The sequence below is a fragment of the Pristis pectinata genome, chromosome 11, assembly GCF_009764475.1.
Source record: "Pristis pectinata isolate sPriPec2 chromosome 11, sPriPec2.1.pri, whole genome shotgun sequence".
NCBI classification, from domain to species: Eukaryota; Metazoa; Chordata; class Chondrichthyes; order Rhinopristiformes; family Pristidae; genus Pristis; species Pristis pectinata.
Genome location: NC_067415.1, coordinates 75379397 through 75389942, shown reverse-complemented (window position 1 = coordinate 75389942; position 10546 = coordinate 75379397). Strand labels below are relative to the sequence as shown.

At 36.6% G+C, this 10546-nt stretch overlaps 1 protein-coding gene across 2 annotated transcripts in view; it reads right to left on the bottom strand.

Annotated features, from left to right (window-relative positions):
* Positions 1–2275: 2275 nt before the first annotated feature.
* Positions 2276–10546, bottom strand: part of rbm26 (RNA binding motif protein 26) — a 71296-nt gene continuing 63025 nt past the window's right edge. The window contains exon 22 of one of the 2 annotated variants that reach the window (XM_052026303.1): positions 2276–3270. In XM_052026303.1, coding sequence (XP_051882263.1) covers positions 3181–3270 — 90 coding nt within the window. In that variant the 3' untranslated portion in view covers positions 2276–3180. The remainder of the gene's footprint in view (positions 3271–10546) is intronic. The other variant, XM_052026302.1, reaches the window with a different exon arrangement.

The following is a 10546-nucleotide window of genomic DNA, read 5'->3' as shown; positions in this document are numbered from 1 at the left end:
CAGCAAACTATACTATTTCCTTTCAGGCAAGCAAACTTGTTTCATTTCTTCAATATGATCAAAATGACTGCTGAGGAATTCTCTGACACAAGGTTGGATATGTGATGGAAGGATGGGATAGACAGATTAAGAAAAGCAAAATGAAGTTTATTTATTGAAGTCAACACAGATGAGCCTGCTGAAAAGGAGCAGAGAATTCATTGTTCAATCACAAAGGATAAAGTATCTCCAGATGTGAAGTTATAAGTGAAACTCTTTCACTTACAACCATGCCTTTACATTCACAGTCACTGATGAAGATGACAAATCTGAATTCAGGAGGAGAAAGAATTTCCACTTTTATTAACTCTTCCCTCATCATTTCTTCTCCCCACCAATCAAATTTCTTCCCTCAAGTCACCAATACTCACAGTTCCATAAGGAGCAATCGCACCATTACTCTGTGCACATGGTTACTATTCATGCCCAAACCCAACCGGAGAGTGTTGGTGGGCTTACTGACCATAGGTGGCATCGCAGTCAAGTTCAAAGACCATCCTCAGTAAATGTTCCTCTACATACATTCCAACAGAAATCACTGGAGAACATCAGGAACAAGAACTTAGAGTCATGTTAATGATTCAAGTGAAAACATGCACAGTAATAGTAGTAGAACAAAAACCTGACATATGCTGTCTCTGTTGAAATGAAATGTCCCAAGGCACTTAGAAATATTATCAAACAAAAACGTGAAAACAAGCAACAGAAAAGAGCATCAGGACAGATGACCACAGGCATGGTCACTGAGGTAGATTTCAAAGAAGCCTCTTGAAGGCATAGAAGTGAATGGTGCCGTTTTAGTGATTGAATTTCAGAGGTTAGAGCCAAAATCTGCTGTAAGGACAATCACCAATGATGATGCCTGTAATGTCAGAAAAGCTATGCCCAGAATCTGAAGAGCAAAGAGCTCTAGCCAACTTGTAGGGAATGAGTTGGTTGGAGTGGTCAGAGAGGGCATGAAGGGTTTGAAGACAAATCAATTTTAAAACCAAGAGTCAGTGCAGGCCAGTAAACACAAGCCAAATGGATGAACCAATTTGGAACCAGATATGTGCTTCACAATATAGTGTAGTACATTTCTGAGGATTAAAGATCAACCAGATTATTGGCATCAAGTGCAGAGGTTACAGAAGCATGGATGAAGGTTTCAGCAGCAGAATTGGTGACAGCAGTGGAACTGGTGACCTCATAAGGATGGAACTAGAATGTTTTAATGATGAAACAAATAAGTGGTCCAGCAAGTTCAAACAAATTTCTAGGAGTGGGAACAGTGGCCAGGGAACTGGGTCTGGGACTGGTACAGGTACAAAAGGTAACAGCTTCAGCTTTCCTACTAATTGCAGGAAATATCTGTTCATCTACTACTTGACGAAAGATAACAATGTGACAAATCTAATATCAAGCAGTTATCCAGAGGCATTTGACTGACTGTAATCTGTGTGCCTGTGAAAACTGATGCAACATTTTCAATTGATAATAGTTGAGATGTAGCATGAAGATAAAGGTCAAATATGTGATACTGTTGATTTATAACTATCAACTATGCACTGGATGAACTTGTAGCAGCATTTAATGCTTCCCAAGTTTTACGATGTTGACTCCTCCAACAATGGCCAAATTAGGCAATCTCACAGCCCAATTTTAATAAGCACCAACCAAATACCCTTTGTATTTTTCATGAAAGTGTTAAAAAGGGGTTTCCTGTAAATACCTGTTGGGATATTTTACATCATTTTGCTCAATTGTTTTCCTGCTGTTGTTTCTAAAGTACCTGATTTAAACAACCAATTTGAGCAGTTCATAAAATATAAACGAAGACAAAATAGAACACTGAGTAATAAATACAGTACCTCGTGGATTCAAAATAGCTCCACGTTTGATCACAACTTATGGAATTTCTCCAAGTTGGAATGGTTATGCTGGAAAAGCAGATTGATCAGACCAAGACGTACTTCAATCAGTGCGACACCTTTTAAGTTCTATTGCCACACCTTTCAATTTAAAGCCTGCAGTTACTTGCTAGCTTTCAAGGTACAAAAGCTTCATGCAGCACTTAACTCTAAATCTGTTGTCTGACTAATGAGATCAACAGTTGAGAATCCATTAATACAGCTGCAAATGTGGTTAATGCACTTTAGCATGAGGTAGATTCAAGATGAACAGTGATAGTGACAACATATGGGGAGAGACTGTAACAGATAAAAGTTTAAACTGCAATTTATAAAAATAACATACATTATGCATTAGAATCACACTTACTTTTCTCTCTTTGCTGCAAAGGAAACATTTAGAATAGTATTGAATATGTGGAATTGGTTAAAGCTCTTTTGTGATTTTTTTTGGTGGGTGTTTGGAATGGTCTTCATTTTTTTTGTTTTTACATGTTACCAATTCTCTTTTATATTACATATTGTTTTCTTTTTCACTTTTTTTTAATATATATATTAGACCATTCCATTGCTTTATTTTTTTTTAAACATGTCTCAAAAGTCAAAAAGACTTTTGACCGATTTGTTGTACAATGAATGTTTAAAATCAACCAAGTAAAATACATACACAAATCCAACAGAAAAAAACAAGGCTAATACATAGTAAAGCCTAAAGCAAACTATGCAAAATAAAAGGTATTCATAACTTTTAACAAACAAGAGCACTTTTCAGTACTTGCCAAGTTCTCTGCTTTATCACAAAGCTTAGAATGTCTGAGTTTTCCAAAACATCCATAGAGATTCAATATCAACCTCTCATTCCATAACAACATGGAACCATTTATAATAGTCACATTGAAATGGTCTTTGGTCAGATTGTATGACCAAATCAGTAAATTACATGTAAAGTCTTGGTATCTCTATCAGGTTGAAATTCAATGAACATTTTGCATACCAAGTTTCACAAAATGAATTTAAAAAATGAATTACATACATGCCTCCTGTTGCAACTAAAGCCGTAATTTCATTTCAATCTTTCCATACAGGTACAGTAGCAACTCATTGTAGGGTCTAACCCTCTATCCCAAACAGTGCTTCTGGACTAATACAGGTAATTCACTACAATCTTTAGTACATTAGTTTTTAGAAAAAAACAAATCACATTATGATTTAGAATGTAGACAGCATAGCTTTCTGTATGTAAACTCTTTGATCATCTTCTCCAAGAACGCGATTCATTATCATCATCTTCATCGTCGTCGTCTTGGAGCAACGAATCATCGATCAAAGATTCTTCCTGAAACTGAGAAGAAAATTATATTAAAATAAAGTTCACTTACAAATGCAGAACTTGTGTAAAATCCTATGATTCTCAACATCAACTGCTTGCGTGATGTCAGTAATACCTGCCGATTCTACTAGCTGTTCACTGCAAACAAATCTGGAAGTGACAGAATAGTCTACCTTTGCTGAAGACACGCAGCTGCAACAGCAATTGAAGTTTGACTCCATCCAGAACAAGCGGTATACTTGATCAGCAGCTTAAACACCAAATCCCTCCACCAATATACCATGGCTGAAACTCATTTAGACTTGTACAAAAGAATGCCACAACTCAGGACTTCCACTCTTGAATGAGACAATGTGCAGGTGGATGAAAACTCCACCCCTTTTCAAATTCTTCACCTAATCACTCAATATCCCTTGTTGGCATACACAGTCATTTCTTTTTGTTGCTGGGTTGAAGTCATAAAATTTTCTATGAGTATTCTGAAGGTGCTCTCACCACAATGGCTGCAGCAGTTCAAGGCAACCATCACAGCCTTCTCATGACAATTAATAATTGGCAATAAGTGCTGTACTCATCACCCACTGAACGAATAATAAGAAACAATTAACAGAGCAAGGCTATGATCCTTCAGTCACACACAAATATCTGGCAGTTAACTTAAAAAGCAATTAAGATAATGTAGTTAACTGCATATTAGACGCTTTTTACTGAGTTTGGTCAATTGTTCTTTTTGTTATTAAAAAATGTTATGGTTTATAATCAAAATGTAGATTAGCTCTTCATACCAGACATGTATTTTACTGCATTTGGACTAAACTGAAGTAACAAGTTAGTACTGTGAATCAAAGATTATTTTTAAATAATTCATCATCTAGTACAACAAGACTGCATTTCTCCAAAGGTTATGCCAACTTAATTTAAAAGGAATGCCAAATATTGAACCTCTTGACAGATATCTGACATTTAAATTAGATCATATAAAAACAAGTGGCCTGATAATGTAGTAACTGTTACAGAATGAACCCTGCATGGCTCTATATAGATCACCTTTACCAAATAATGTAATGCAACACTCTTATGAATTGGAATATTAGTAAACGCACATCAGTAAAAATGCTATTGCTTCTTCTTAAACTGAGAATGTTAAAACAAAATTTTATTTAGACCAAGGTTGTTAAATTATCTAAATATTAGTTAATAAATCACTTCAAACACAGGAACTGTATTAATGTCTCTTTATGAATTATAACAACAAAAAACATGCCAAGTCTAGGAAAAAGAAATGCCTGCCGGTATATACAGCAGCTAATAACATCAAGGCAGCAGCCAAGTACATACGAGACCAAAATACCCAGCAAGACTAATGTAATTGGAAAATCAAGGAGACCTTCCAGTGATAGAAGTCATTCCTGACAAGACACCGATGGTGGACAAAGTTTCAACAATGGAAGGCACCGAGAGATGAAAGTAGCAGCAAAAGCAATTTTCAATGCATATGGAGAAACTGAGCCCATGTCTACAGATGATACTGCCAAGAGTCAGCATATCAAAGGGGAATAATGTGAGGATTGAGTGATGGTATTGAATTTCATTCCTGGTCCATAATTCTAAATAGATGGTGCATGTTCCACTCGACTTCCAAACTTCTATTCCATTGACTTTAATCAAATTAAAATGTCCAGACTAGGATGAGCTGCCACTACTATCTAGCGCATTTGGTGCTTCTGACCAGAGGTGAAATTCAACACAAGAACACTCAGTGACAACGTATGGTGGGAAAAGAATCATTAATGCAGGTGCTCAGCCCACAACTCGATAGGTAACAATGACCGCAAGTCTGGGCAGTCCTACTAACTTGGACAATGGAGGCACACCACAGGAATTGATAATATGGTCAACCAAGCAAAAGGTTGCAGAGAAGCTGAAGAGGGTCAGTGAGACATGGCCCCTGCCTTCAGCTAGTGCTATTCACTGCTGTGGAAAAAAAACAAAACTGAAAAGAATTCAGAGAGAGCCGGAGAATGCTTTGGAAGGTTCAAGACCTTTGGTTCTTGTAAAGATGAATTCCCACCCCATCACCCCCTGCTTTCCCTAAATATTTGAGTGACACATAATTTGGAATCTGGAAACATCACAACAATTGAAAAGGAGATGAATTAACATACAAGTACAACTGGGGGAGAAAAAACTGAATTACTGAAACATTCTAGCTGAAATTATCCATCTCAAAGCAAGTCTTTGCAATTCTTCCATGCTAGGCCATTATAATTGACACAGTAGGATTCAAAAATTAAAATATAATAGGATGATAAAAATTAATTGGTTAATGAGGAAAATATATGGGGTCCTCATTTGATTTTTTACAAGCATTTAATTCAGAACAAAAATATTAATAGGTATTCCTTAGGTCTGAGAAAAACAGAAAATCCAATATGCAGCAGAGGCAGCATACAACTAAAATAGGAAATTATGACAGGTGGAAACCCCAAATGCAAAGTCTGATGTAGTTCCAATGTCAAGAAAACAAACACACTTGTAAGCCACAGGTTTGCTCAGAGTTATGACTATTCAGGAGTTGTGATCAATTTTAACTGCTGGACACATTAGTGAATTCTGATATAGCAACTGCCCATCTTATTTTATTTTAGAAGTACTTTTTTGTCAGAAGTATGAAGTATTTAAAATGCTTCTATAAACTACAGACAAGTTTTAATTTTGTGTGTGAATTAATAACCCTCATTTGCAATGTGTAACATATTGATACTATCGTCTTCTTCATTTTACCCCTCAAATGAAACAGACCCTGATAGTATACCAGTGTCCAGATGAGCACTTGAATATTCCAGGCATAGAAGGCTATGGGCCAAGTGCTGGAAGGTGGCATTAATACTAACGGGTGCTCACTAGTTGGCATGGATGTGGTGGGTTGAATGGCTGTCTGACGATGACAATTCACAGACTTCCCCATGTCAAATACTCAAGATGGAACAAAAGCCCTTGACCTTTGAAAGTTACACAGTTACATGAGAATCCTATATATTAAGTAGTCAAGATTGCCTGAAGCAATATAAATGGCCTTGGAAATCAAGTTCAACTGTAGTGCAAAGAAGGTCAGCGATCAAATTGCCAATTTTTCAGAAGGACATGGCCAACAGATGATGCTTTCAACAATAACTGCTAACTTGACAGCTGGCTTCATCGCAAAAACAGAAATAGGACACTGTTAACATTTCAAATCTGATTGATCAATGCAAAACAAGGGCACTCTCGATGACCTGGCTTTTACAGACTTTTATTGTTAACTTTCATGTTCACTGTTAAACTTTTACATTAAATTTTTTTATTAATGTTAACAAGTTAATCTTCTGAGAGTTGCTTCTCACAATCCAAAATTAGAAAGTTGCCTTAACCAGCCTTGTTAGTCTTTCCTTATATTATCTTCCTTTTGAATACTTATCATACTTTGATGTATCTATCTTTGTTGCCTTCTACCTTTACCTCCTTGCTCTTTGACCAAATCTCTATCTCTATCTTGGTGTCAAACTTTTATTCACATTGCTTGTCGAGATTCTTTGGATCCTTTGTTAAAGAACCATTACAGAAATGCAAGATCATTTAGTTCTCACTCCATGCATTATAAGTTTTGCCAGTACAAGACTCCTGTGTAATTTGCATCTCTTCTATTGTGTCTATAACTCTGAATTTGTTTCATCTATCACTAACTCAAAAAGCAGATAAAAGCATAAGGAAATCCACAAATATTACAAAATTGGGAGAATCAAGCAGCATTATTTGGGTTAGAAAGATGAAAACATAAAAATTTTGGCTGGCAAGTAATCAAACACAAGGTTAAAACTTTTCAAAATACTTTGCAGAAAAAAAAACAAAAATGGGACTGAAATCTTGACTACGCTGCAAGAAACAGAAGAAAAATACAGAATACCCAAATTCAAGAATTGTAAAAAGGAAGCATGAAACTTAAGCAGAGTTAATTGCACAGGTATGATGGGATAAAAGTAGTGACAAATCGGATCAGAATAGAGAGTTGAAAGTTAGTGCTAGATCAGCGAGAGTGTAGGAAGGAATGGGACAATGCAGCACAGCAACTTAAGCAATTGAGTATTAACACAAATGGCATAAAATGCACAATTCATGTAGTTTTATCTATGACTGAAATAAAAACAGAAAATGTTGAAAATACCAGATCAGGTAGCATCTCCAGAGGGAAGGAGTTAATGTTTCAGATTGTTTTTATTTGATTTCCAGCATGCGTTGCTTTTTGACCAGTTTATCTATGTTTGCTTATTGCAAGAGTAATCGTAAACTAAGGGAATTTGATCTCTCACCTCACACCAACCCATTATTTTCCTCTACAGCAGAATTTGTGAAGATCAGAAGATGGAGGGTAACATGGAATAGGTTGGACAGATGTGTGCTTAATGGTGACAACAACAAAGGCAGCAGTGGCATGGGGTTATAAGGAGGCATGGTCCGATGAATGATCTCCACATTAGGATGGAAGAAATTTTCAAGAGAAAGGGAGAAAATGAATGTCGAAGGGCTGGTTTGCAAAATGTAGTGTCAACAGTCACTTTCTCAATCACACTGATACAAAAAGTCTACAAATAGCCATTGAGCAGACTAACAAGAGAGAAAGGCGAGGTGGGTGGACAGCTGAGGAGGAGACAGAAGAGAAGGGACAAGCAAAAGGAGTGACAACAACTCCAGAACAGTAAACTAAAATCTTATGTGAATGAAGAAGAGCTATGAGCTGCCATCATGACAGTTTGACTAGCTTAAGTTGTTACCATTATACCAAAAACTGACCACATTTAAGGTAGATTAATCTGAAATACTGTTCTGGAACATTCTCACCTTCTATACAATTACTACACACACTTCACTGGCAGTATTTCACAGGCAATAATACTGACCAACATGGTATTATTGGTACAATTATTTGGTGTAATTCGTACAAATCACTGTCTGTTGAAAGAGCTGGCATGGAATAACGGAATGTCCTTTACCAAAACAAAATACTTTATTTAGTCTTGCTCAAAGATCAAGCCCTGAACTATTTTGCATACAAGGTCATTTTAACATTTCTCGATAACATTCTCTGAACATTATTAATATGGCAAAAAAAGATATTTTGCTTCACACAAAAAACTACTATTATGAATAAGTTTTCACACAAGTTTAACAGGAGCTGTTTAGGCCAAGTTCATTCCTTTTTGATCATTTTAGTAATTTATTATAGCAATATTAATGATTGCCTATGATTAATTATCTACAATTTGCAAAGAAAATAATTCACAAAATGCAGAACAACGTTAGTAGGAGCAGAGTTAGACACATTTAGCTAGTTGCCCAAGCAAGAACACGTCAGATGAACCTGCCTCTGGGAGAAAAAAACATGGGATCTGACATGTTTTTCAGGCAGACAAATCATGTGCATCATTTGTAAAGTTAATTGAACATTTTACTTGAACATTACTACTTAGTAATATCTGCCCTAACAAAAGATACAATATTGCACAGAGTATTCAGTCTGGTGCCTTCAGACAGGCTGGAGAACAGAATTAGGGGTGTGAATGCAACAGGGATTTAGGCTTCCAAAAGAGTCAAGTTCATAGATGCATTCAAAAAACTTCCTGGAGCAATAGTCATGGAACCAATCTGGGGCAGGTATTCTAGATCCTGCCGCAACAAAATGGTCATAACCAACAAAAAGGAACAAATGGACCGTTAAGTTGGCAAACTCTTACTAATCTGGTGCCACAAGAATCAATGCCATTTAAAATTATACAAATAATTTGGATGAAAGGATTGAGTGTAATGTATCGCAAAGTTGTTGACAACACAAAACCTGGTTGTGGAGGGATTGGGGAAGAGTAGCCTACGAGGAGGATACACATAATCTACAAAGAGATGTAGACAGATTAAGTGGGTGGGAAAGAAGATGGAGGTATGAGATGGGGAAATGGTTATTCGTTTTTCTGGAGGAACAGAAAAGTAATGGCCTGACTGTTGAGAACTGCACAGTTGTCATGCTGCCATTGTAAATCTCAGTGTCCGAAGCCTTCACTGGTGTTCAGAAAGGGATTAACAGGGTAGATGGCAACAAGAAGTTTACTTTAATTGGAATGTTGAGAGGGGTCTAGTCTCAGGACAAAGATTCAGGTACATTTATCACCGAGCGTTGTGGATAGTGTTCAAGTATTCAAGGTTGAGATTGATTTTTTTTGTGTACACACATCGGAAATCAACGGCCATGGGGATTGGGTGAATAAATGGGCACGATCAGCTATGACTGTACTGTATGGCAGAGCATATTGTCTGGGATCTCAGAGACTTCGTATATTGCATTCATAATAAGAAATAGAACTAAGGGATTTACTTTTCGTAAACTAGACATAATACTCAACTACATTAAAACAGGTGTACAAGTTCAATACTACTACTCGAACATGTATTAGACTTTAACATTGGCTGTAATTATTGTGTACCTTGTGGGCAATGCACCTAATTAATGATAGAATGCAACACCATGAGAAAACAAACTGCAGCATGCTTTGCCTCTGATGTTATCAATAATGAAGGGCTCACAAAGCAGTGGTTAGGCTTGTCTTCCCATTTAAGCCTTGGTGGTTATGGGATTTTCAACACTTTAAAATAGCGATAAAATTCTTTCACCTGGCTGATAAAGGCTACAAGAATCAAAACGAAGTTTTATAAAATGAATTAAAGGGGAAGTCAGAATTTTCTATACAAAAAAATGCCATTGGTGATGTGTGATAAGTATGTTTACGGACATGAAAATTTCTGAAAGGTATGAAGTAAACAGCAAGGACAATGAGATCTGACAAAGTAGTTAATGTGGTGAAAAATCAACAGATTTATTGGCCCGTTTGCACACAGTTCCTTCCTTTATCACGCTGTGTCAGAACATTAGATATTGATAACACTGTGATGGTTCAAATAATGATGTTCTCCTTTACAGCAGTGGGGGATTTGACCTTGGCTTCTGCAAAGGACTTCCATAGATGCCAAAGGGACCAAGCACCAAATTTTGGATCCAAACATATAAAGATGTTCATGATACTGTCTTAAATTGATACCAGAACAATTAAAATTTGGAGGACTGAAACCAAGAAACCACACTGGAGTTACTGGATCAATGACTGACTGAACATGACTCAATGCTTGAATCAGCAGTATGCAATGTTGTATTGAAGGCTATGAAAAGAAACTCTGCAAGAACTTACCACTTTCTGTTAGAAATTAT